This window comes from Equus asinus, chromosome 8 (assembly GCF_041296235.1).
Source record: "Equus asinus isolate D_3611 breed Donkey chromosome 8, EquAss-T2T_v2, whole genome shotgun sequence".
Taxonomy (NCBI): Eukaryota; Metazoa; Chordata; class Mammalia; order Perissodactyla; family Equidae; genus Equus; species Equus asinus.
In genome coordinates, this window is record NC_091797.1 from 99,100,193 (window position 1) to 99,126,479 (window position 26,287).

The 26,287-nt window shown below is 59.4% G+C and overlaps 2 protein-coding genes across 4 annotated transcripts in view; one reads left to right on the plus strand and one right to left on the minus strand.

The window, feature by feature from the left end:
- RSPH14 (radial spoke head 14 homolog) overlaps positions 1-26,287 on the plus strand; it is a 98,873-nt gene that overhangs the window by 10,311 nt on the left and 62,275 nt on the right. The window lies entirely within an intron of this gene.
- Positions 3,227-26,287, minus strand: part of GNAZ (G protein subunit alpha z) — a 53,614-nt gene continuing 30,553 nt past the window's right edge. The window contains exon 3 of the mRNA XM_044775367.2: positions 3,227-5,045. Coding sequence (XP_044631302.1) covers positions 4,701-5,045 — 345 coding nt within the window. The 3' untranslated portion in view covers positions 3,227-4,700. The remainder of the gene's footprint in view (positions 5,046-26,287) is intronic.

Genomic DNA, 26,287 nt, shown 5'->3' on the forward strand with positions numbered 1-26,287 from the left:
TGACAGTGGCTTTGGTCCCTGACTGGTACCCCTGTGAGTCTGGCCGCTCCGTCCCTGTGCTGGGCTCTGAGCTGCTGACTTGGCTTCAGCAGCAGCACAGTGCAGGCACTGCTGTGTCCCTGAACCGCCTGTGTGTGGCCTGGGCTTGGGTGGCACTGTGGGGTGAAGGCGGCCACCCGCTCCCTGCCCAGAGGGGAGCACCAGCCAGGGTGGGAGGGAGGCAGTGAGGATCCTCTGTGGATTCTGCCTCCTTGGCCTTAGAAAGGCACAGGGCTGGGCTGGGGAACCTGTCTGGATGTAGGTCTGATCCTGGCAGTTTTGAGGGGCAGAGGGACATTCCTGGACTCATACCATCTGGGCTAGAGAAAAATCGGGGGTGGCTGTGTGTGGGGGAGCTCAAGCTGTGGGAGCGGAAGCCCTGGAGTGACTGCTGGAGGAGCAAAATGGGGTGTTGTCCCCCTTTCGTAGTGCACCTCAGCCAGGTCGGCCCCTACACCCCCGCTCTCCTTGGGGGCCACCTGGTAAGGTGGCCCAGAGCAGCTCCCTGCTCCTCCCGGTCCTGACACCACAGGGTGGAGGGGTGGGGCTGGCTGCCTCAGCAGGGTGGGGTACATGAGGGCCCCGGGCATGTCATCAGCCTGACAGTCTTTGATGGGCAGCTGCCCCCTTCCCAGACTTAGCAAAGGATGATGCCCACCCATGGTGACACTGCCCACTAGGTTCCCAGCCTGGTGCACCTATTAATGCCTCCTCTCCCCTCACCCTCCCCACTCACCTGCCCCTTCCAGCCAGGAGAGCTGTTCCCGGTCTGGCCCGTCAGGCCCATCAGGCCCGGCCGTGGTCCCAGTGGCTATCCTTGTGCTCCCTCTTGGGGCAGGTGGCCTTTCTCAGCCTTCTCCACAAGGTTTCACAATATTCCCAGGTGGTTTGGGACAGCCCATCACCCAAGGAATTCCCAAAGGGGTCATGTCTTCCCAGGGCACATGCAGGGCAGAACCAGCTGGCACTTGGCCTAGGACCTCCCTTAGCACCGAAGCCCCTCACCTGGCTCCTCCTGGGTGAGGTGAGTGCCCCAGGGTGTCGTCCAGCCTGTGTGGCCCCCTGATCCTCATGGTGCTGGCCGCCCTCCTCAGCACTTGGCACAGTGCCAGCTGGACCACACCCCATGCTTGTTTTTCCTAGATGGCTAGGGCTTCACGTGGGCTCTGGGGAGTGTGGACAGACGAGCACAGCCACTGGGACCCAGGCCCAGTTGGGTCACTTGTTACACACTGTGTGACACCAGAAGCCATCCACTCTCAGGGTCTCTGCTTTCTCTTCTGTAAAATAGAATCAATAATCTCGGCTTCCCAGAAGCAGGGGAGGATGGAATTAGATGAGCGAGTGTGTCCTGGACTCAGCCAAGGGCCTGGCGGCCCAGCACAGTCACTGAGGGGAGCTGGGGTTATCATGACACTGTCACTGCCCCCTTGCAGCATCTCGGGTGGCCACATGGGCTACAGCGAGGATGGCAACACCCCTGGAGCCCTGGGATCAGTGTGTCCTGGGAGAGGGAGTCTGGGCCCACGATGAGAGCTGGGCTGTGGTTAGTCGCCTGCAGAGGACGAGGCAGGACCAGCTCCCCTTGCACAGAGAAGCTTCTCTCCCTTTAGGGCCGTCCTCCACCAATTCTCGCCTCCTCTCGCCGGTCCCCTCTGGTCCCGAGCTCATCTCCTTCTGGCTAACACTCCTGTCTGTGGGCCTCTCCTGGACTCAGCTCAGCCCCTGCCTCTCCCAGGGCACAGTGGAGGAAAGGGGTGGGTCAGATAGTGCTAACGCCCCTGCCACCTCACCGTGGCCCTGGTGTGGACGCTCTGTGGAGATCAGGGGAAGAAGGGGACTTCCTACCCCCAGGGAGCTTGGCCCTGAGGGACGGACGGATCACGGACTGTGAGGATGGGAAGAGCAGAGGGATCCGTGGAGCCTAGGGGGTGTGGCAGGCTCTTGTGAGGAAGGACTGGTGCAGACAGATGGCAGCGGAGGGCAGGACCCTGGAAGAGTCGGCTGATCGAGCTCTGAGAGCCAGGAGGAACACTGTCCCGGGGAAACCTCCACTCATCCTCGAACACAGGAGGACAGAAGGCAGAATCCTTCTATTTCCCTCTAGCTGTGTATTTTTAGGTTAAAGATGCTCATGGTGAGATTACTGCTCTTTTCACAGTTGGCATTAAAAGCGCAAAATAAGTCTCAAAGATTTTAAGTCACACGTTATTTCTTCTTATACAAAGCCCCCTTGGGTTTTTGCTGTTTGGTGATGGGGAAGGCATGACAGGAATCCCCACATTGGCTCAGGGGTGGGGGAGGTGAGAGAGCCAGGTCGGTGTGTGTGTCTGAGTGCTGTGTGTCTGCACGTGTGTGTGTGTGTGTGTACGTGCCCGTCGCTCAGGCCTTCGCGCATGGCCCTGGACTGGAGGCGGCGGTGTAGGGGCTCTGCGCTCACTGTGGCTCCTACCTGGTCCGTCCAGGTGCAGAGCCGTCACGGGCAGAGCTGGGCGAGGACCCAGGCCTTGGGCGTCTCCAGCCCCCTCTGCTCCTCCTGTGGAGGGTGACTCCACTGCTCCCTGATCTTGACCTTGGGCGTCTTTCCTCATCTATAAAATGGGTCACCGCTGACTACCTGCTGTGGTGCTGACTGTTAAACACAGTAGCTTGTAAGGAGCCCGGTGCAGGGTGAACATACTTCCTTGACTTCTAATTAGCGTTCTCTACCACTCAGAGATGCCTCTGACTGTACAAACAGAATCAGCATGTGGTGGCCCAGCAGGGCCCCTCGTCCCCACCCCCTGCAGGGCCCACCCTGCACCGCGGGTGTTGTTGGCACCCTTTGGGCTCTTCAGGGGATGACTGTGGCCCTGGCAGAGGTGTCTTTAGGTTGTGAGGGCTCTGGGTGATGGTGCAGGCTGGGCCAGTGCTGGGTAGGGTCTTGGGGACAGTAGGAGAGGCAGACGCCGTCACCACCCCCAAACCAGCCCCTGGGGACACTCGGCCTGGCAGATCGCCCCCCTTCTGCAGCTTCTTGCCTCTTGTGAGGTTATTCTTGATGTTCCTTTCAGAATGATTTTACCTAACTGCATGGAGGGGGGAGAGAGAAAGGGACATCAACATGGAAGGCGTCCCCGCCGCCCTCCTGATGGTACCGAGGACAGCGGCACATAGCCATGCACACAGCACCCGGGACGAGGCTCAGCTCATTCAGGGGATTTTATTTTCTTAAAGTAGACCATCTTTGACTTTCATCCCATCACCAGCTCCTCGTTCCCTCTGTCCGTCTCTTCAGTCCTTGGCTGTGATCCGCACGCTGACCTTGGACACACGGGTACTGAACAAAGGCTGAGAGAGAAGGTTTGGCAGGGGCTCTGGCAGGGCCTTCCCTCTCGGCGGTGGCAGCAGCGGCGGTGGGCTCCTATTCACAAGCGGCCCTCAGCTGGGGTCCTTTCGCGGCGCCGGTCCCTGGGGTGGGCAGGGCTCCCTCAGGCTCCCATGCTGGCTGAGCCTTCACAGGATGCAGTGGGCACCCGGGGCCCCGTCTCTCGCCTCCCCTTCCTTCACTTGCAAAGCCATGGATAATTTACTCTTTAAGTACCACGACAGTTAGCTATTGTTCATTCTCTCCAGATGAAGAACCTTCTTTAAATACATTACATTTATTTTCTGAAATAAAACGAAGCAGAAACCGCACCAGTAACAAGAGGACGCTGCACGGGCGTATGTACAACGCTGCCCCTCGAGGCTGCCGCAGGGCGCCGGCCGCCCCGCATCGCTCGGGAGCAGGGAACAGACTCGTCCAGATAAGAACTTTACACTCAGCAAGCCAGACACAAAAAGGACCACCTGAAAAAAAAATATGTTTTGAAAATCTGCATTTAAAAAAGAATACTCAACTGCATCTGAAATTTTCTGTATTTGTTTTTCTGCGAAACACCACGAGATTTGGCCAAAAAAAAAAAAAAAAGATGTCAGAGAAGAAAAACCAGGTTTTGATTTATAAAACAGACTAGTAGAAGAAAAGCTGGAACCCAGCTGGCCTAGTTTGAAACAAATCGTGCCACTCGTTATTGTGTGGATTTTCGCTGCATATTTTGAAGCTGTTTAAAAAGAGCTGTGAGTGGCTGGAGGTCTGGTTAGTGCTGTCGTCTGGCCTCCTACTCTGGTTCCAGAACGACCGTGGTACAGAGACCAGTGGTGGCGTGGCCAGCAGGACAGGTGCAGGAACCCTGCGCTGGTTTCCCTCCTGCTCAGCAGCAAGGCCCCAGTCGGGAGCTCGGGCAGAGCTGGTCTCCTCCAGGTGACCCGGCCGCCTCTCCCCGTAGTCCCGCGTGAACCCCCATGCAGAGCAGGGCCGAACTTAGGAAGGCAAAGTGAAGGGGCAGGAAGGGCTTGTGAACTTGGTGACAGCTCCTCACGTCTTCAAGAGACCTCAATGCTTTGGGGAACTTTGCCATCTCCAGACTGTGTGTGTGTGTGTGTGTGTGTGTCTACCTACCTAGCAATCTATCCATATATATTTATGTTTGCGGAAACGTGGGGGCCAAGGAGGCGGAGGAGCGGCGGAACATTCTTCAGGCCCCCTGTTTTCGGCCCCTGGGCTGGGTCTCCCTAGCACGAGTGGGGTTGTGACACCCCTGGGGTTTCACCACAGACAAACAGGCTGGCCCGGCTCCTCAGCAAAGGCCTATGTACTTGAGATTGTTCTGTATGATGACGTCTGTTACCGCGTCAAAGACAAACTGGATGTTACTGGTGTCGGTGGCGCAGGTGAAGTGGGAGTAGATCTCCTTGGTCTCCTTGTTGCGGTTCAGGTCCTCGAACTGCCGCTGGATGTAGACGGCGGCCTCCTCGTAGGTGTTCTGGCCCTTGTACTCGGGGAAACACACGGTGAGCGGGATGCGCCGGATCTTCTCCGCCAGCAGGTCCTTCTTGTTCAGGAAGAGGATGAGCGAGGTGTTGATGAACCAGTTGTTGTTGCAGATGGAGTCGAAGAGGCGCAGGCTCTCTGCCATCCGACTCTGGGGGAGGAAAATGCTGGCATCAGTCAGGCAGGCAACAAGAGGGGGCCTGGACCCGCAGCCCTGCTGGGAGGAAGCCCCCTCGGCAGGGTCTCCCGGGCCAGTGCCGGCCCCCGAAAGAGCACCCTTCTGTTGAGAAGTCCCCCCTCTGCCCGGACAAATCTGTCTCCACCTGCCTCCCATGGGCGCTGGAGCCCCTGAAGTGGCCAGCCCTGCCCTCCGCGCCCTGAGAGCCTGGCACATGTTTCTAAGACTCCTCCGGGCACCACTGATCAGGGGCCTTAGCACGTGGCTTTGGGGCTGCCACATGGCCTCCCTCGGCCCCGTGGACCTGGGCAACTCCAACCTCACAGCCTGAGGGCCTGTCCCCAGCCTGCCCCACACCCACAAGCTCAAGTCTCCCATGGGGGACATGGTTATCACATCTCCCTCAACGTGAGTGTGGGCAGCCTTCTGCTCCAGCCTGCTGGGGTTTTGACTCAGTTCTTTGAGCCTCGATCTTGCCACTTGGTATTGTCAGTCCTCAGCCAGTCTGTGAGGGGGTGGCCTGCACTTCTGAAACCAAAGGTTCCAGGTCAGAGAGCTGGAGACAGCTCAGCCCTCTGCCCTTGCTGGGCCGTTGGGCTCAGTGAAGGTCATGGACAGCCTCTACCTGCCCAGGGCAGGATCCCGTGGCCCTGCAACCCGGTACAGAGAATACAAGGATGGCAGCCCAGGAGGTGCAGTGACCACAGAGCATGGCACCTGGCCCTTCTTTACTTTTCCTCTTTCTGAAGATCTTAAACGTGCTGTAGTGACTACAGGCTTTTTTTTTTTTTTTTTTTTTGGTGAGGAAGACTGGCTCTGAGCTAACGTCTGTTGCCAAACTTCCTCTTTTTGCTTGAGGAAGATTGTCCCTGAGCTAACATCCGTGCCAATCTTCCTCTATTTTGTATGTGGGATGCCACCACAGCACAGCTTGATGAGTGATGTGTAGATCTGCACCCGGGATCCGAATCCACAAACCCCAGGGTGCCAAAGCAGACCGCGTGAACTTAACCACTAGGCCACTGGATCAGCCCTGTGACTACAGGCTTTTAAGGAACATAATGCATTTGTCTAACTCCCAAATCCACTGTTTCCATGCTGACAATTCTAACTTCTACCAGGAACTCCTGCTGCTGAAAGCTGCCCCTTGTTTTAAGATAACATGAATGAGCCGAGTATCTAAACAAAGTCTGGAACTAGTTTAGTTGCGATCTGAGGCGTTGGACTTAAGGACTTTTCTGACCGGATTATATCGCTGATGACATGGTGACAAAAGTGGAAGCTGCGGCTGATGCTGACAGTGTGGACACAGGGTGCTGGCTTATCTGACCCTCATACGTTCCTATTCCCATTTTACAGAGGAAGAAACTGAGGCTTGGAGAGGCAAGGCGGTCACTCCCAGGGCAGGCTGCCCGGAGGACGCCACTCTGAAATCTCGCTCTCCTGGGAAACCATGCTTTTCAAAGCCAATCTCGTGCCTTCTTTAGAACAAGCTCAGGAAGAACACAAGCTCTGAAATGAGCAGTCTTAGGTCCTGCAGGGGTGGGGAGTGGTGCCTTTCTGCAGAAACAGGATGCGGGGTCCCGTCCCCAGCAGAGCCTGGAGAAGCCACAGGATGTTCCCAAATGTGAGACAAGTGGTGGAATGCAAATCTAGGAATGTCACGTTCTACTGGGAATAACAAGCTCTAATAGATTCCTGGAAACCACATCATACAGACTAAGGTGGCTATCACTTCTCATAGGATGATGTCATAATCACGGGCTGTGCTTCTGACCCCAAATTTTGCATCGGATAAATAACAGATGCAGCCATTAGCACATATTCATTGATTCAATGAGCAAACACTTGCTGAGCATGTCCTGAGGGCCAGCGACAGGTCCCAGCTCTCCTGCCAGGTGATGGAACCCCAGAGGACGGAGCCCTTGGGCTGTGGGAACAGCAGCCAGGCAGGGCGCTTCCCCAGGGCTGAGCGGGGATGGTCTGGCTACCAGCAGGTGGGGCCCAGTAGGCCAGTGGCTGGGTATGGAGCTGGGGTTCAAAGGAGGGTGGGCGAGCCTGGAGGGGGATCAGGACATGGTCAGGACCTGCGTCCCTGAGCTCTGCTGAGTCACCTGGGGTGAGAGCTGGGGTGGTTCTTGTGCCCAGCCCAGCTGCGCTCGGGTAGGCCACGGAGCCTGGGAAGCCAAGGGGCAGAAGGGCCTCCCCAACAAGCTGAAATGGCGCACCTGTGTTGGCCAGTTGTCATGCTGAGGGCACTGCTGGTTGGTTTTCTGTAGAGCATATGTGTGAGGGAAAAGCTCGGCTGCTGAGTCCCGAGGGGGCCAGGCCCCACGTGGCAGTGGAGGGTCAACAGGCGATGCAGCCCTCCACCCGAACAATTGTCTTGGCCCTCTTCCTGCTCAGCACACACCCATGCTCCTGACTTCAGGCTCCACTGACCACTCCCTTCTATCCCGTGTGAACTTGGCCCTGTGGATGCCTCTCAGCAGACTTTTTGGAGCCTGGACATGTCTCTGAGCCTCAAGGTCCCTACTTGGAAATCCCAGGAATGCAGGCATTTGCCTCACGAGGCAGCCCAGTGAGTAGGTGTGGCCGGGCAGCCATGCCCCTGGCCACCCCTCACACATGCTCCTAGGATCACCATTGTTGGGCAGCCTCATCAGGACCACAGACCAGGTGTCTCCCTCATCTCAGGCCCTTGCCCGCTCCTGGACTCCTCTCGCTTTGCTGGAGTTTGAGGGCTCAGGATCCCAGTTCCCTCCCTTTCTTGGGACAAACCACAGGGAACCACATTGGCCATCATTTAGGCACCTGGGAGATGATGGGCATCAAAGAATAACCACGAAATCTCTATAGTGTGGACACCCTGCCCCATGGGCCCCACCAGGCAGGATTCAGGAGGGCCTGCAGGAGGCCAGACCTGGTGCCAGCCTTGCAGAACCACAGGAGCTTCAGGGCATGTGCAGCCCCGGGCTGGACGCCTCCCTGCACCTGCCATCCCCTAACACCCACTGGGTGCTCACGGCCACAGTGGGGTGTTGCGCCCTAGGGGCCTCGGTGATTCAAACCAGGCCCCTCGGCCGAGGAGAGGAGCAGAGCCCAGGAGGCGGGGGGAGGGCAGGGTGGGGCCAGAGCCCCCAGTCCTTTGGGTACTGTGGTGCCGTCATTGTGGCACATGTGCTCCTATGACCCGAGCACTGCCAGGTGGGCAGAGCAGTGTCCTGACACCTCAAATCACAAACCATTGAAAAGGAGTGTGCTATTTTGGGCTGTAACTCTGGAAGCCATGTGAAGTGCACACCAGTGTGAGTATGGCGGGAAGGAACCCGGGCACACCTCTGCCTGGCCTCCAGGCCCCGGGCAGCAGCAGCACACGCCTCCCTTCTCCTCCCATCTCCCCACGTTCTGCTCACCCTCCGTGGCCTCACTCAAGGCCCCTTCTTCCTGGAAGCCCCCATGACTTCTCCTGCCCTTGAACCCCTGATCACCTTCCTTTGGCACGTCTGGCTGTGTCCCTTGCACCAGGATAAAGCCCAGCCCTTCAGTCTGGCCTTTGGGGTCTCCCTTGGCGCCCCCAGCCCTTTGCAGGTGTGTATGGCCTGGGGACCGGCTGTGGCTCTATTCTTCTTCTCCCCGACCCCTTCCTGGGGTTCCATCCTGCCACCAGTTCTCCTGTGACTCTGCCCACTTGGTGTCATGGGTCTGCTGCTGCTAAGGGCCCGGAGGTGGTGAGACAGGGTTGGGTACCATCCTTGTGTGGTCCGACGGGGCTGCTGGGCCCCTGGGGCAAATGAGGCCAGGGTGGCTTTGGAGTCACTGGACTCTGCCCTCTACTGGGCATCACCCCGTGTCCTGCCCCGGCTTCCACCAGCCCAACGCAAACATCCTTCCCTCAGACCTGGAATCAGAGGAGCCGCTTCTGCAACCCGTCGCCGTGCTGCCGTGGGTGGGCTGCCCATGTCACACGTGTGGAGACGGAGGCCTGGTCAGGCCGACTCCCAGGGCTCAGGTGAGAGCTGTTTCCACCGAGCACACATTCTCTTCTGGCGAGAAGGCCTCCTGGCTGTCACCTCTCCAGGCGCCATGGGGCAGCGGGTGGGGGTGCCTCTCCTGGGAAGAAATGCACCCGCTAGAGTGGCCTGCGATACCGGCCCGGGGCTCTGACGCCCACCCAGCTGTCGCCAGGGCCTGCTCACCAGAGAGATGGCCCCTTCTAGGAGCATGGGGTTTGTGTGCACGTTCATTCAGATAACAACACGGAGCAGACACTGCCCATCAGAAGACTACACAACAGCATGAAGCTCACTGCTTGGCAGTGAGGACCCAGTGGCTGGTGACAAAGCACGTCAGACGCAGAGAGGCAGTTGGCGGCTGGATGCAGTCCCCAGGGTGGCACAGAAATCATTTCTGGCCCATTTGCAAAAAGAAAGCTTCTACCCGGACAGCTCCAAATCTACTCAACACCACTGAGCGGCCTTCCCCCAGGGCGGCGTGTGGGTGCTGCCTGCGTAGGCCGAGGCTGCACCCGATGATGTGTCCCTAAGGGTCCCCAGCTCGCTGGCCAAGGAGTCTGGAGTCTTCGTTAAGTGCCGCATTCGGAACAGAGGCCTTTAGCCCGAGCACAGCTGCCGTGTGACAGCACCTGTGGTGGCCTGGACAAGACTGGCTCCTGGAACATTCTGAGGACACCAGAGACTGGGGTGAGCTGAGGCACAAAGGGGAGCCCATGTCCGGTTGGTGAGGGGCCTCGGCCCCTCAGGCCTGATTCTCCATGAAGGCTGTCCTGGTGTCGCCAAAGGGCAGACAGCCCTGGTTATGAGCCTTGGGGTTCACTCTTACCACCAGTGCTTGCCGTGCACTCGACAAACCACTTCTCCTCTCTGGGCCTCAGCTTCCTCATCTGTACAATGGGATGGTCATGACACTCAATGCCAGGACTGTTGTGAGGAGGAATGCAGGTGGTGATGTGAGAAGAATCCGGATCTGCTGGGCCTTGTCCCGTGGCTCTACGGCCGCCCCAGTGGGTGCTTTCCTGTGCTACTCACTGCCCCTCACCTGTGCTCTGGGGCATCCACCATCTCCTCTCATCGCAAGGCCTGCCTCCCTCCACCCCAGCTCAGAGCCGCTGTGGGATGCAGGTGCCCAGCTGCAGGGGCAGCTCCCGGGATGAGATGGAGGGGGCTGACTCTCCTGGCACCAGCAACAGCTCTGTGCAGGCGTAGGTCCCCCATCCGCCTGGTTCCTCTGGGAGGCTCCTGGAACTGCTCAGCCTGGAGAGCCGATGGCCACCCAGGGCCTTCCCCACTTGCCGCCCGGACCCTGTAACACACGCTCGGCCCCTTGCTCCCTGTTAGGCCTGTCTCCTTGCGAAGTTCCCCTGACTGTTTGTGGGGCATAGGACAGCTCCAAGTGCAAGGCCGAGCATGGCTGGTCACCACTGTTTTCCCTTATTTAACAGTCAGGCCCATGAACTCTGTCCTGGGCGGGCTGCCCTCGGTTTCCTATATGCCGGCTGGGAGGGCGACGGCTGGTTCCCAGAGACCTGGTGCTGGACTTGACTGTGGACCCCTGAGTCCAGCCCCTGCACTCTACAAATGAGAAGCACGGGTCCCCCCACATGCAGAGGAGTCCTAGAAACATCTCCTGCATGGCCACTGGTCAGCCTGAGGGAGAGGAGGCAGCAGGCACCCTCTGGGTCCTGGCTCCCTCTCAGAGTGAACTCTGACTCCCCACACATCTCGGGGGGAGCATTTCTCAGCCCCTCTAAGGCACTGTCGCTTCTAGAGGGAAGAGCAGGGTAAGGGAGCTGGCTAACGACCTTTAAGCTGCCAGCCGCCTCCGGTCTTTCCCACCTGGGCCCTCCTGGGCTCACTTCCACCTCCGGTCCTCCCTCCTCACAGGCTCTCCTTCCTCCTTCCAGAAACCTCTGAGCCAGCTTCTTGCGTCTCCTGCGCTGGCCTCCAGGCTGTGACAGAGTGTGGGGTCCCATGACTGGCGTATTTGCAATTTAACAGGCCTCTGGGGCAGATGGGGTCGGGGGGCTGTTTTTGGAGATGGAGAACCTTCAGTGTCTCACCACAGCCTGACCATCTCCCGTGGGAACGCACACATCGCTTTCCAGCTCCTAACGTCCTCAGGCAGCTGCGTTGGGGAGAGGGAGGCCCGGGGCCCCAGCCCCTAGCCCCACAGACTCCGTGCCTGCCCCTTGCCGGTGCCCCTCTGGGCAGGATGCTTGTTCCTCAGCGCCTGGGCCCTCACCTCTGAGGAGGGAGCCAGACAAGCCTCACAAAGAAGTGTAGTTTGCTTTTTTTTTCCCCACGGAAAGAGTCACTCTGAGCTAACATCTGTTGCTACTCTTTTTCTCTTTTTCTTCCACAAAGCCCCAGTGCTTGGTTGTATATCATAGTTGTAAATCCTTCTAATTCTTCCATGTGAGCCACCGCCATAGCATGGCAACTGACAGATGGGTGGTGTGGTTCTGCGAGTGGGAAATGAATCCAGGCCGCCAAAGCAGAGCCCACCAAACTTTAACCCCTAGGCCATCAGGGCTGACTCAAGAAGTGTGGTTTTTTTGGTTGGTTTGTTTTTTGGTGAAGATTGACCCTGAGCTAACATCCATTGCCAATCTTCCTCTTTTTGCTTGAGGAGGATTGTCCATGAGCAAACATCCATGCCAGTTCTCCCTCTATTTTGTATGTGGGATGCCACCACAGCATGGCTTGATGAGCAGTGTGTAGGTTTGTGCCCAGGATCCAAACCCTGGGCTGCTGAAGTATAGTCTGAGAACTTAACCACTACGCCATGGGGCTGGTCCCAAGAAGTGAAAATGCACATGAAGACTTGCGCTTGCTGTTGTCATCATTAGCTGTGGGGCTCTGGGCCCTTCACTGGAGTTGCGAGCCTTGGGTCCCCATCTGGCTGCAGGGCAGTGGAGCCACAGGCACACTGCACGGCACCTGTCCTGAAGCAGGCCCTTGGCCAACCTCACTGCCTTTTGGGGTAACATAGGCCTCCCACCCTCCTGTCCCGAGAGGTGGCAGGCTGTGTGGGCCCGGAGGTGGTACTCCTGGGACACTGGTCCAGTTCACCCTGTTCCAGACACCCTCTTGTCTCTTGTGTGGCTGCGTACTCTGGAGGTGGTGGGACCGGCACCTCCCTACCCTCCAAGGTCACATTGGTTTTGGGCAGCCATGTACAAACGTCGACTCATGCTGAATGTGCCGTCAACTAGGACCCTTGTCACATGAGGGCAAACAGGTGGAGGGCCATCCTGTACTGATGGGCAATTCTCACTGGATGGGGAATATGCCAGGGAGGTATTGTGGTAGCGTGTGACGGGGGTATAGCTAGGAAAGGCTCTGTACTGACCCCTCCTGTCTCCCTGTGCACTCACTGTCCACCAGGTCCCCACCCACAGGGCCCAGCGCAGGGCTCGCTGTAGTCACAGCACAGGGCAAGGCCAGCTGGCCCAACCAGAGGTCCCACAGGAGTCTCAAGCCTTAAACGTCACATAAAATGCAGGTGATGGCAAGGTTTCAGCTCTTCCCAAAAGCAGCCTGACCCTGGGGCCTGGGCAGCCTGGAAAGCCCACCTGCTGGCACCTCGACACTCCTTCACTGTGAGCCCCCGTGTGAGTGAATGAGGTGGAGTGGCCGACGAGGGTCAGAACCCCTGCTCTGCCAGCCACCAGCTCTTAGCTGTTCTGACCCTCAGTTTCCCCACCTGGAAAACGGGCTCTATGGGTGTACCTCCTCACGAGGTGGCTGAGGCTAAAGTGTGACGTGCATGGAAAGTTAGTCCCCGTGCCCTGGCACCAGAGCCTGCTCGCAGCCCTCAGGGGTTTGACTCTGAGATAAAGGGGGAGGCTTCCTGGAACAGGGGCAGAGCTCTGAAAGGGAGAGTGGGGAGAAGGAAGAGGCCTGGAGCCGCGGCGTGAGCGTACTGGCGGGGCAGTGGAGAGGGCGCAGCAGGGGGCCGGGGCCCTGGCGCTGGCTCAGCTCTTTGGGGCTCCAGAGCCCAGGGAGGCTCTGCCCTGCCCTGGGACTCAGTTTCCTCATCTCTAAGATGAGCTCTCAGTCCTTTGTAGTCTGCAAAGCCCAAGTCTGCCCGCTGTAGAAGAGCCTGGCGTGTTGTTCGTGGGAACCGTGAATTCAGCCTTTCACATTGGAAGCAGAGCTGGGAGGCTGGGCTGCGGACATGAATGAGCTCCATTCACCACGGACGGAGCTGGCTCCATGGCCGCCCATCCCGTGGCTGAGCCATCAGGCCTGGCCTGGGCAACAGAGTGCCAGGCTCCAAGGGTGCCGAGAACAGGACCAGGCAGAGAGGCTGCCTGGCAGCATCCTGGCTGGATGGGCCGGATGGGAGGTTTCATATGGGGCTGGACGTCAAGCTGGCATCCTTCACAAAGTAACAGCCAAACCTCTGGCCCCTCTGGGCTCCCTCTGCGGTGGAAGGCTCGGGGGCACCAAGATGGGGGGGCTGCCTGTCAGCCAGTAGGGTGTGGCTCGAGTGGCATGGGGGTGCTGCTGACCCAGTGAGTGGCATGTCCAAGTGGGCAGTCTGGTGTCCATCCTCAGTGTGGTGCCAACTGCCCTGTCCCCCTCTGTCACCAGTGGAAGCAAGTGAAGCCCAGAGTTCTGTGTTCTGGGCCTGGCAGCAGGAGGGGCCTCCTAGAGCTCCCTGGCCCATCCTGAGCCCTGCCAAGGGGCAGTCTGGGCCCAGGTGTCCCCAAACTTCTCCAGTGGGGAGAGGTCACACGGGTCCCCCCTCAGACCCATGCCCCGAGGTCCTGGCAGGTGCACAAGGGTAGGTGGGGTCTGTACTGGATAGGGGTGCAGCTGTGAAACAGTGTGAAGGCAGGCTGTGCCTCCAGAGTAAAGCGGCTCCAAGGACAGCATCAGTCCCTCAGGCAAACAGCTTTCTCTGCCTCCAAAGAAGTCGGGGGCAGATCTTTGGGGGTGAGATAGGGATGTGTGTCTCTTTTAAGGCGAAGCTGCAGAGAAGTCTAGGGTGACCTGGGGGTGTTCAGGTGGCCCTGCTGGGTGGCCAAGGGAGGCAGGTGGAGGCTGCACTCAGAGTGCCCCTGGTCCTGGGCTCCGTGGAGAAGAGGCCACGCTCCGCTCTGACTGCGCGCTGCCTGGTGCCTCAAAGCCCTATGCTTCCCCAGCCAGTCCACTAAGGGTCCTCATCCTTCCAGAATTCATTTCCCTTTTGGGCTCTGACTCGTCCCAGGGGAGCTCAGAGGTGCAAGACTCTGGCCTGTATCTACCCTCAGGTTGAGGGGTACAGGCGGGAGGGCTCCCTTGGGAACAAGGTGGAGGTGGGAAGAAGCAGAGCAAGAGTTCCAGAATGGGCTGGAGGCCTCCTCCCGGCTGTGCCTCAGAGGGCCAGGGGCTGTCCCCGAGGGTGGCTGGATGAGGAGGAGTGGGACACAGCGGAGGAGGGAGAGGTGCTGTCAAGAGCAGGGGACAGGGTGGGCTCTGGGGGTGAGAAGAATGCCGGGAACAGCAGGGCCTCATCTGGGCACAAGGCCCTGTGCCGCTGTCACAAAGATGCCATGTAGTCAATGTTGGACGCTCTGCTCTCCTTCCACAGCAGTTATAGCCACAGTGGGGACCTGTGGCCAAGCAGCTGTCCAACACAGGCCTTCCTGGGCTATGAGGCATCCCGTGCCAGTCACCTCCTCTGAGAAGCCTCTCCCGACAGCCTCCTCCCCATCTCCAGGCCCCCAACACCTGACAAAGATGGTGGGGCAGCAGCTGGGTTCTGCCCCAAGTGACAGAGACATCTTGGGTCTCCCATGCTGCCAGACTGGGTCTTGTGCCTGCGTGCCTCCCTTGCCTGGTCCTGGCCTGGAGATTTGTGGCCGCACTCCCTGACCAGTGTACGGGTGGCTGTGCTGCAGGGCAGCCTCTCCGGCTCCACCACTCTCCTTTTGAGCCTTAGTGGGAGGCCACTGTACACATTCACCTGTTCTCAAGGAACTTAGGATGTGTATGGGGGGCGATGGGAGGAGCCAGACAGAAACCCCGCAGCAAGGCGGCACAGCGGCTCCTTCCTGGTAGAGGCCGAGAGCGGGAGCAGGTGGAGGAGGCCTGAGTCATCTCCGCTCAGGGCTGCAGGGACGGGGCTGCAGGCAGGGGGACGGGGCGCTCAGGCCTCCTCAGGTAGCTCCAGCTCCAGGCTGTTGCCTGCTAGAATCCATGTTTCTCCATACCCCGCCCCGCCTGGTACTGAGCCCCCTCCCGGGAAGTGCCTCCCAGAGGGCAGGGCCTGTGTACTCAGCTCACTCAGGTCTGGATGGAGTCACCATAACCACATGCAGACAAGAGGGCAGACATGGTCATGGTCCAGCCTCCCACAGGGAGATGGCAGGCGAGGAAGCCTCCGAGCTGCCCTCTGCGCTCACAGGGCCCAGAAGCACGGCAGCCCCTCGGGTCCTTCCCGCTGCTGAGCTAGTCTATGACAGCAGCTGCCACCCGGGGTGGGGCTCCCCTCCCTCTGCTCAGCTTAGTATCCAGACACTCAGCAGACTTGCTGCCGTTTCCATGACAACTGGGGAGGAAACCTCCACCCTCAGAGCCTCACACAGCAACAGAGACCTATGGCAAGAGAAAGCTGCCTCCTTGAGCTGGGCCAGGCGTCCCTCCACAGGGGCTGGCAGGCCTGGCCCTGGCTGGCCAAATGCTGTCCATCACTGTCTGCTTACTGAGAGCATGGAGGAGGGCCTCTGGGAGTTGAAGGGACCCCACTCTCCTCGAGGGACCGGGCAGTGGGCAGGGAGGAGGGGAGGTCCTTTCCGTGACCTGCTCCTGGCTAGAGCACCCCTGGATGGGGTGGGCCTCCTGCTGGGACAGGAGGCGAGATGCTGGCATTGTTACTGAAAGAGCACTGGATGGTGTCTAGCCCTTGTCGCCGTGTGGCTGTGTTAGCCTCAACAGCGCCCCTGATGGCTCTGGGCCTTACTTCCTCCTCTGTGTAGGGGTCACCTTGCTGCCCAGATGACCGCCAGCTCAGTTCATCTCAGAGAAGCGGCTATAAGGGGTTCCCCGACATGCCATGGAGGGAAGCCACGGGCTCCTCCCAACATTTCCATTTTATAGATGTAGAAACTGGGGCTGCCAGGCCCCTGTGCCTGGCCCACTACCCCCACCCCAAGGAGAGCCCAACAGCCAGAGCCACCCCTCAGGGTGGTCAGCCCCCCACTGCTACAGGCCTCAGGAAACTGGGAGGTGTCTGGGGACAGAGCTGGATGACCGGGTCACTTCCAGACCAATCTGGTTAGCGCTCCCCACTTCTTCCTCCCACAAACCTAAATGCTGCCGTGCTGGACTGGAGAATTGGATTAATGAGGTTAATGAACCAATGAGCCCCTGACTGGCCCGGGAGCCAGTCTGCAGGGACAGCATAGAGGGGGCAGTGCTGCGGCCAGCCGCGGGGACGATGGGGTGAGCTGGGAAGTGCTGCCACCCACTGCCTGCCCTCCCTCTCCTGGGGCACCCAGGGCCTGGGGGGGGTGGGGAGCAGCCTTCTCCCTCAGGGCAGCCCAGGCCCCGGTCAGCTGCACCCACTCCCCAAGCCTGGTCCTTGAGCTCTGCTGCCCCTGGAGCTGTGTGTGAGCCCTCGGGACGCTGCAGGAACAGCAGCTCATGGCCTCACACCCCTCCACCCACCCCTCCCCTCTCCCAGCCAGTCAGCCCATCTGACCTGACCCCCTTTTCTCCCTGGCTCACTTTGGCCCTGAGGCTCCCTGGGTGACACGTGTGGGACAGTCTGAAAGGGCAGCAGCTGATCCTTTAGCAAAGCAGGAAGCAGCCCTGTGGGCTGGGGGCCTGAGAAAGGAGCCCGCGGAGGGCAGGCTCCACCCCGAACCCCATCTAAAGGCGGAGCCGGCTCCTTGGTCTCCAGTCGGGCTGCCTCCCTCCCAACCCCCGCCCTGCTGCAGGTCTGTGGCGGGCTGCCCCCCCGCCCTGCTGCCAGGTCTGCTGCAGGCTGCCTTGGTTCTCCTTGAACTTTATTTTACCCAAGACTCTCGGGTCCTGGTAGCTGTGAAACAGTACTACTGTGAAATGAGTCACAATAGAAATGTGGTCAATAGGCAATAACAGGGAGGCCAGAGGCCTGGCGTTCCCCCAACTGAGTGCTGTGCTGAGATGAGCCCAGACCACCCCAGGTGGTCACTCTTGGATGTACCTTAGGCTCCTACTGAGTGCAGAGCATGCTTCTGCCTTGAGGGACAGAGAGGAGCAAGGAGCAATCCTGGCTTGAGAACTGAGTCCCCCAGGGGAGGGACACACATGCCACCAACTGTCCAGTACCACACCATGCAAGCAGGAGGGTAAGTGGCACAAAGGGGCGATTACACAAGAGCTGACTTCTGCCAGAGAAGGAGGCACCCCTGGCCATGGGCGCGACCCCACCAACAGAGGTCCGGGGAGGTGGGGTACGGCGTGCAGAGGCTGGGGTTGGGCCGTGGACTCTGCCTGCATTCTGTCCCATCGAAGGCTCCTCCAGACACACCAGGCACCTGTCCACGCCTCTCCTCCCACTGCCACCACCTTTGTCTCTCACTGGGACCCAACTCCCTGCTTCTACTCTGCGACTGCCCTGAGACCCCACCACAGCCAGATCACTTCCCTCCCCGTGCAAAGGCCTGCAGCAGCTTCCGTCAGAGCTGAATGACGCCCACACCCTGCCTGGCTCCCTGACTCATCCCCGGCAGCGCGCTCCCCTCCCCGCCTTGGGCCTTCCATGCTGTTCCTCCCCCTGGTTCACAAAGCTCGTCAGCTCCCCAGGGCCTTCCCTGACCTCCCCACCTGAAGGACACCCCCAGGCATGACCTTAACCCTGTCCATTAATTTGCTATATGGCTTTGAGCCCCATCAGACCCTGTTCTTGTTATCGCTCATCGTCTGCCCATGAGCTCAACGCCCGGTTTGTCCAGGGACTGCCCTCTCCAGCACACAGCAGGGTGCTCTGCCAAACTCAGGGCAAAGGCAGGCGGGGCCAGATGGCGCATGTTGTAGGCATTAGGGTAGCAGTTGTGTGCGGGGCTGGGACGAGAGGAGGTGTGTGTGCCTGACTGCCCCTGACTCGCCTGCCGGCCGGCTCGGCTGCGCCTCCCCTGGGCTGGCTGTAAATGCTCTGCCCCGGCCGGGAGGGGAGGGGCCCAGCCTTCTCCCTCCTGGGACCCCTACAGGTGGCGGGGGCCAGGAGGGACAGCAGGGCCAGGCCTCCCTCCACTGCAGCAGGCCCTGGCTGTCCTGGCCTTTCACAGACAGTTGGCCCGTGTCCTTTCTCACTCCAGCTCCGTTGTTCAGTAGCTCAATCTGGCAAAACAGCCTGAAGAGGCAATAGGCAAGCCAGCGCTCTTCTGGCTTTAACCCTGAGGAACTGTCTGGGCCTCTGTCCTGGTGGATGAAGCCGCAGGTTTTATTTTCCTACTTTAGCCCCTGTGGTCAACCCCAGGGTTTTGTGTACAGAGGCCCCAGGCCCCAACTCCCTTGGTGCGTTCCAGTCAGGAAGAAGGCCTGTGGGACTGTCCCATTCCTGCTTCCCTCACCCCCAGCCTCCACTGCCTCCTGCAGACAGACTCCCGAGGCCACAGGACTCCAGTGGAGATGAGTGAGAACAAAAAGATTAGCAACTGATGGTGGCGCATCTCTTGCCCGTGGACACTCCTGGGTTTTCATGGGGTCCTCGACATTCCCTGGCCTTCCCCCAGGGATGAGAGAAGGGGCTCTTTGAAGGGTCACTGCCTCTCTCCTCCCTTGTCACCTCTGCTTCCATACCCTGCCTGCCCCGGTACTCGCTGCATGCTCGGGAGCAGTCCATTTTAGAGGACTCAGCCCTTGCAGGCCTTGGGCCAGTGACAGATGGGGCTTCTCTGGGCTGGGGGGTGTGTTCACTCTGAGTCCAGAAGTCAGTCTCCGCTTGCCTGTCCCCTGCCCCCCCCCCCGCCCCCCCGATCCAGTGACAAATGCAACGCTCATAGTAACAGCACCGGCCAGGCCTGCCACTTCAAAGAGCAAGGGCTGTTTAAACAAGATAACAGGCTGCCAGTAAAGCCGTAACTCAGGCCCTAATAGCCTGAAACCCGTGTTCTGAACCTGCCAGGAACGGTAGAGTGCTACTTCCTGCCTGGTGTACTTCAGCCTTGGGCCCCCTCGCCTCTGACCTCACCCCCAGCCTGGGCACCCACTCCCCAGGGACTGTCTGTTTTTCTGGTCTCTGGTGTCCCCACGTGTACAGTGTGGAGGGGGCTGGGTGACCTGAACTAATAGCAAGAGTGGCAGCCTCCCAGAACCCCCAACCTCCTGGGCAAGGGGAGCCGAGGGTCCTCCTTGGAAGGTGGCACAGGGACTGGCTGTGCCACCCAGGCAACTTGTTCTTGGAAGCTGAGTTTCTTCATCTGTGTGGTGGGGGCCACCCCCTACCTGGCTGGGGGGCTTAGAGGTTGTGTGTGCAGGGCCCCATGACACCACGTGGAGGCCCAGCCTCCTTCCTCTGCCCTGCTCTCATCTTCCTACCTGGACATCAGCCCCCAGGGAGAAAGGACTGTGGCCCGGGTACTAATGTCTCTCCCACAGTGCCTGGCACGGGGCTGAGAACCAGGCGTTTCACCACAGCATGGTCAACCTAGCCCTCACCCTTCCATAGTTTGTGGCCAACCACAACACACAGCCGCTGCGAGCTCTGAGCCCACGCTGTGCCTCGCGGATTGCCCCAACTCCTCAGGAGCTGGGCTAGGGATGAGGGGGCCTGGAGCTGTGCTGCTGGGGTAGCCTGGACCTGAGCAGCCCAGATGGACACAGGTGGCCACATGATGACCTTGGGGCCACAGCCAGGTCGGTCCCCCACCTCCAGGGCCCCAGCATGAGTCCTGCACCCAGAGTACTTTGTTGTGCCCCAGCTGGGGGTTTCGCCCATCTGACTGAGCTGTCCCCAGGGAGTCTGAGTGTGCCAATCAGGACACCAGCACCCTGCCAAACCCCTGTGTCGGCGCTGCTGTTCCCCAGCACAGGCCCAGAACCCCAAACACACATCAAAATGTCTTGCTTTTTGCTCTCACTGAACCTCCGAATCAATACCTTACAGGATCTGTGACAGAAAGGACCATTCCCACTCCCACAAGTGCTGGCCAGAGCCCCAGGGAGGCAGAGCCCCAGGGGAAGTGTGACATGGGTGGTGGGAATCCTATAACTTGAGGGGGTAACACAGGCATGCTCAGACTCCCACTTCTAGGGCATCGACTTCCCAGGGCAATGCTGGGAGCATCTGCTCTGAAAGGGCCTGGAGCTCCCATGTCTTGCTCCCCCATTTCACACCCAGGCCTAGTGGGGGAAGGGGCCACCAGGCGGCCTGCTCTCGCCTCGATCCCGCCCCCTCCCCCCCAGTCCACTGCTGCTTCAGCTGAAATGAGAAATGTTTCCTATTTGTTTTTGTGTGAAATCTTGGCCGCGTGATCCCAGTCCCCCTGCTGTCAGTCACCGACGGGAAATTAGCAAACAGCGGGATGCAGGTGCAGGCAAACCGGAGCTGCCAACAGAGACACAGGTCTGGCCTGGGGCTCACAGACCGTCACTGTAGCAATGAGGGGAAAGCGGCGGGCAAGAAGCCCCTCCCATTTTCAGCTCGCGAGGACCCCCTGGAACCCAGGAGCCTAACACCCTGGCCTGACACTGTTCAGCAAGGTGTGCGCTCCTGCACTCCTGGGTGCCACCCCATGCCACACCTCCAGGAGCAAAGGCTAGTGAAACCACAGGCAGGCACCATCCTGCAGGGACATGGGAAGTTGGGGGCAGGAGTAGACATCTCAGTGGGGACCCTCTGCCTGTGGCCAACAAGATGGACTTCAGAAATGCTCATCCTTAAAAAAAAAGCATTTGGGTCATTACTGCCCAACCTTGGCTTCTCCCTCTGAGGAGGTGGCAGGTGCTGGGCAACCACAGCCTTCTGGGGTCTCGGCTTCATCGAGAATCTGATCAAAGCGACACAGCCTCTCTCAGGAAGGGTGCCCATGTGTGTACTGGTGCAGCCACACAATTGGAACATGATTTAGAGAATTTTTCAGGCTCGTGGGACCCTCCATGGCTCCCACGCACTGCCACAACAGAGGCCCTGAGCCTGAGAATGGCTGCTACTGGCCTAGTGCACATCACTGCATATGCCCAAGGGGTGGCTGGTAGCTTTATTCTGCCCAGGATGTAGTGGGTTGCGGTGGGCTGGCAGGGCTCAGGCAGACCTCCAGGGCTCCAAATGGGGTCCTTGGGAGGAGCTGTTGGAAGTTAGTGAGGGATCACAGCACTAGGATACGGCTTCAAGACTTCTGACAGCAGAGTGCTGTGCGAGTGGGGTGTGAGGGGGGCTATTACTGATGCTGACACACCCCACCCCCGCTCAGTTCTCAGCAGGTGATACCAGACGCTCTCCTGGCGCTTGCCTTGCTGGCACCATCTGAGCCTCTCAGCCCCAAGACAGACGACATTACTAAGCCCGTCTACAGGCGTGGCAGGGAGATGAGATAAGCTGGGTGGGACCACATTTCTGGTTCCTGAGTCTGTGTCCTCACTAGGGATGATCGTGGCTTTTGAGTTGTGCAGCTCAGGTGTCCCTGCCTTCTAGGTGAGTCCCCAAACACCTCGCCCCACCTCTAGCCCTGTCCCCATCCACAGCACCCCGAGGGCCGGGCCAGCCCATCTTCTCAGACAGACAGTGTGGGAGGAGAACATGGGATGGTTCAGGGTGACACCCAGGCCACAGGCGGGCAGGACAGTAGGGGCCACATCAAACCAAGGACATGCTGGCACTGTGAGTGTTCTGGGGTGGCCAGGCAGAGACGGCTCAGGGGAGGGGCCACAGAGCCACATGAGCTGTGCCCGCACACAGAGCACTGGGCTGGAGCAGGGACAAAGGTCAAGGGAAGGGTGCACCAGAGGCCAGGCTGGTCAGCAGGTCAGGGCCACTGGCTCTCTCAGTCCAGGCTGGGGCCACACACAGTGTCTCAATCCATGCCCCCGCAGACCTGGAGGACAGTCAGGCCTCTGGCTCCCACGGGTTCCTTGCTGTCCAAAAGAGACCTCCTACCCTCAGTGGCCCTATTCCACTGCAGCCAGGGGGCTGGGCTGCCCGCAGGAGAAACATGTCCCATGCCAGGCCTGACAGTGCCCCCGCCTCTTTTCTCAGAGACCTCTATGCCAGGTGCCCTGGTCAGCTAAGTTACAAAAGGCCAGCCCACTAAGTCTGGGTGTCAGAGGACAGTGTGACAGGCTTGACCAGTGCCATCCCCATCCCGATCCAGTGGTGTCTCTGGCCTCTGTGATGCCTCATTCTGAGGGGCACTTGCAGCCTGGTCCCAGGAGGCCTGTGCACGACTGAGGGGAAGGGGGCAAGACAGCTGCCCATGGGCTCCACAGAGACCTCCTTGTGGGGTGACAGAAGCACTAGGGACAGGCTGAGGGGGGATGGGCCTTTCCCTCTGCCCTTGGGCCACACATGGTCCCAGCCTCTCTGTGGAGGGCTGGCCTTGGCCTTGGGGGGCTGCATGTTGCATGCAGGCTCAGCCCACTTGCTTGTCCAGGGGGAGCTTGTGGCTGCCTCTTGTGAGAGGAAAATGAAATGGCAGGAGGGCACTATATTCCCCGAAGGCCTATGCTGATTCCCACACAGCCTTCCCAGCCACCCGAACAAGGCAAGGTCACCTGGGCCGTAAGTGAGGCCATGGGGGCCGGGAGAGGTTCGCTGACCTGCCCAGCCGCCCAGGGTCTAAGCTCCAATGCCCAGCACTCTCCTCCATGAGAGTATCAGCCCCAGAGTTCCAGGCCCCACAGGCGCCAGGTGCAGGCACAGGTAACAGCAGGTGTCACCAAACTACATCTCGTCCTTGACCCGAGGGCCTGTGCTGCTTTACAGATGAGGAAGCCAAGACTGGCCCAACTCGTCCAAGCTGAGGTTTTACAGGGCCAGGGGCCACGTCTGGCTGGGTACTGCTCCCTCTCACCTCCATGGCCCTGTTCTTGGGCAGATGAAGCTAAAAGGAGTCAGAGGGGGCGTGCCTGGGAGCCCAGCAGGCAGTGAACAAAGAGCCACAGGGTAGAAGTCTCCCCTTAGCATCTTTCCTGGTGGGCTGAGGGTGGGAAGCCGCCCAAGAACCACAGGTTGCCCAGTCAGCTGTTCCAGAGTGTTCTCTCTCCCTGGTGGATGGTAATTAGCTACAGACCTGGTTTCCTGGAGCCTGCAATACAGGAGCCAAAGGCTGTGGCTTCTGGTGGATGTTGAGCAGGTCGCAGATTTTCCAGCTCTACCCGTCTCTGCATGAGGGAGGCTGTGCGGCCCTACAGGGAAGGACTTGCCCATGGCCACTCCCCGAGCTGGGCCACTTTGGCCTGGAAGCCCAAGGCCTCCTCAGTCAGGATGCTGTCAGCCTGGCCATGGTCACTGAAGGCCAGAAAATGTGTGTGGGGCTGTGGCCTGGGGCTAGCCTTGGTGGAAACCTCAGGACACGAGGTCCAGGGCCTCCAGCTGACTGTGGTTTTATTAATGAAATTAGACAAAGTACATGAGCCAGGGAGACGCCAACTAGGGGGGTGATGAAGACAGGATTAAGGCGAGTTGCAGCCCAGGTTCCTGGGCCAGCCCGAGCTCGTTCTCTGGGTCTGAGGACACGTGTCCAGTTGGAAGCCACGTGCAGGGAGGAGGGGCACCTTTCTCCCCATCGCGAGTGTCCCCCTCAGATGCCCAGGGCCACCCCCGCCTAGTTACTGTTAGTCCAATCTCCCCACAAACTCTAGACCATCAGAGCCAATGGGGCCTCAGGGGGCCCCTACAGATGGGCAAAAACGGCCCTCTGCATCCTGTTAGCACAGAAACACACCTCAGTGTTGTTCAGCGCCAGTCATGGGACTCCCCAGAGTGGCAGACCCCCCACTCCCCATCTATACCGGTTCCCCAGGGTACCTGAGTCGGCTCGGCCGCAAGTGCTCTCAGCCTCCCCCCTTAAGTCCGTTCTTGGTAAGTGGAGAAGTTGTTTTTCAGCTCTCGGATTATAGAAATCCCTTAAAACAATAATAATCTGCATCTTAAAACCCAGAGCTGCTCTGAGGTGTACGTAAGGAGCAAAGCTAATGCACTCAGGAAATTAATTACCCTGCTGGCCCGGGAGGCTGGCCAGGAGGCCCCTCTGCCCTGAGGCTCCTGGTCAGCTTGGAGTGGAGACTTGCTGCTGGTCTGAGGGGCGTTGTCCAGGGCAGATCATGTGGCAGAGGGGGAAGCACAGAGATGCGGGCTTCACAGAGGCCCTGGTGAACCCTAGCTCGACCACTGCAGGGTGTGTGGGCAGCGATGCCCACCCCAGACCCTTCTGGGGATGGGATATGGCACCTGGGACCTCGTCCCTTCCATAGGGTGCTTTTGCCCTCGCTCTCCATGGCCCCCAACAGCCCCTCAGTCCTGCCTTTGCTGGCTGCTCCCACCGCCCCCACGGCCCAAGCTGGATTCTGTAAGGTCCAGACCAAGTCCAGATTACCACCCCACCTTCGTCCCAATCTGCCCAGGCCCTGCTCCTGGCTTCTCTGGACTCAGACAGCTGCTTCACAGGGCTGCCTCGAGGCCGGCCACAGGGCCAGTGGAAGTGGCCCTCTCTGACCACTCAGGCCACCCCCATCTGACATCAGGGGAGGAAGGGGCATGCTCGTCTCTGTCCCTGGACGATGAGCTCGCTGCATGTATGAGGTGTGTAAGGAATGCTCCCTGAGCGAGTGTCACAGGGCTTGTTCTCTCAGACGGAGAAGAACACAGGACGGGCCCAGCGTGCATAGATGCTCTAGTGTTAAGTGTGCTAGCGTGCCGACAGAGGAAGCAGGACTCCTCAGCTCTCAGAGAAGGATTCCCATACATCTGCCTGGGGAGAACTGGAGGGGGAAGGCCCAGGACAAGCACGGAGCCACTCTGGCAGATGACTGTTCTCAAACGCGATGAACAGGAACAGAAATGACACGTGTGGTCACGAGGCCACAGGGAATCGTGGACGAGTCACAGAGGAGACTGAGAAACAGGGACACTGCCCGGCTCTTCAAGAAGGTGCAGTGACTCCTGTAATGCACTGCCACATGAGCCTGACCAGGGAAGGCTGTCCAGCAGGGTTTGGGGTTCACTGGCTGGGGGAGGCTCATGAATGTTTAATCCTGGGAGAGGCCTGATGTGTAGCCCCTCCCAATTTCCGTGGTGTAATTACTCTCAGCTGGCTGATTTTAAGCTCCTAACATGATGTCAAACAACTCATAAACTTCCTAAAAATTGAAAAATTGGCGCTTGCGAGCTGGTTCCAGCCAGGTCCAGCCCTCCAGGGGACTGGTGCGCAGAGAGTGGGGCTCCACTGCCACTGACCCTGGGTCTCAGCACCCTCCGCCACGGGTGAGGGGCCAGCTCTGCCTGCACAGGGCCCCACTTGCTCCTTCCCTCAAGGCTTGTCAGCGCTGGGGCAAGAGGCTGACCTACGGTGCCTATGAGGGAGGCCCTCACCGGAGCCCAGGCTGGCCAACTTCCTGTTTGGGGAAGGCCACCAGTCTCAGAGATCTGAGAAGTCTGTCACAGTGGAAGAGGCCAAGTGATGGGCATGGCATCCCAGCTGCTGCCCAGCTGTGTTCAGTGACAGCCTGTGCCTGGGAGGGGTAGGTCTCTAGTGACACAGCAGGAGGCGACTACCATAAAGGGGCAGCTGATATGTTCAGGGGCAGAGCTAGGTCTCCAAGGATGAGGAGATGAGAAGGGCCTACTAGGATCCCAGAGCTCCGCTAGGCAACGTGGAGTGGGGATGGGGTGGGCCCCACACCGAGCAGCAGGTGGGCCTCACTCCAGAGCCTGATCTTGTCCTTCCGTTAGGCTGACAGGTGACAGAGGACCTACACAGGGCAAGCAGCCAAGCACAAAGGTAGACAGGAAGTGGGAGCCCTCAGAAGCTCCCAGTGCGACAGGGAAGGAGGGATGAGGAAGTGCTACTGACAGTGGCCCAGGGGGTTGTGTCTCTCCCTGGGAGCAGAGGGAAGGCGGTTTTAGCCCAAGGATCGGAAATGTCAGCTGGCAAGTGCTACTCGCAACAAATAGGCACCTGGCTGTGCTGCAGAGGAGGGAAGGCTGTGGGCCGCTGCCTTCTCCACTCTCCCTCCACCTCACCCCTGCCCAGCACGGCAGGAGCAGCACCCCAGAGGGGCTGA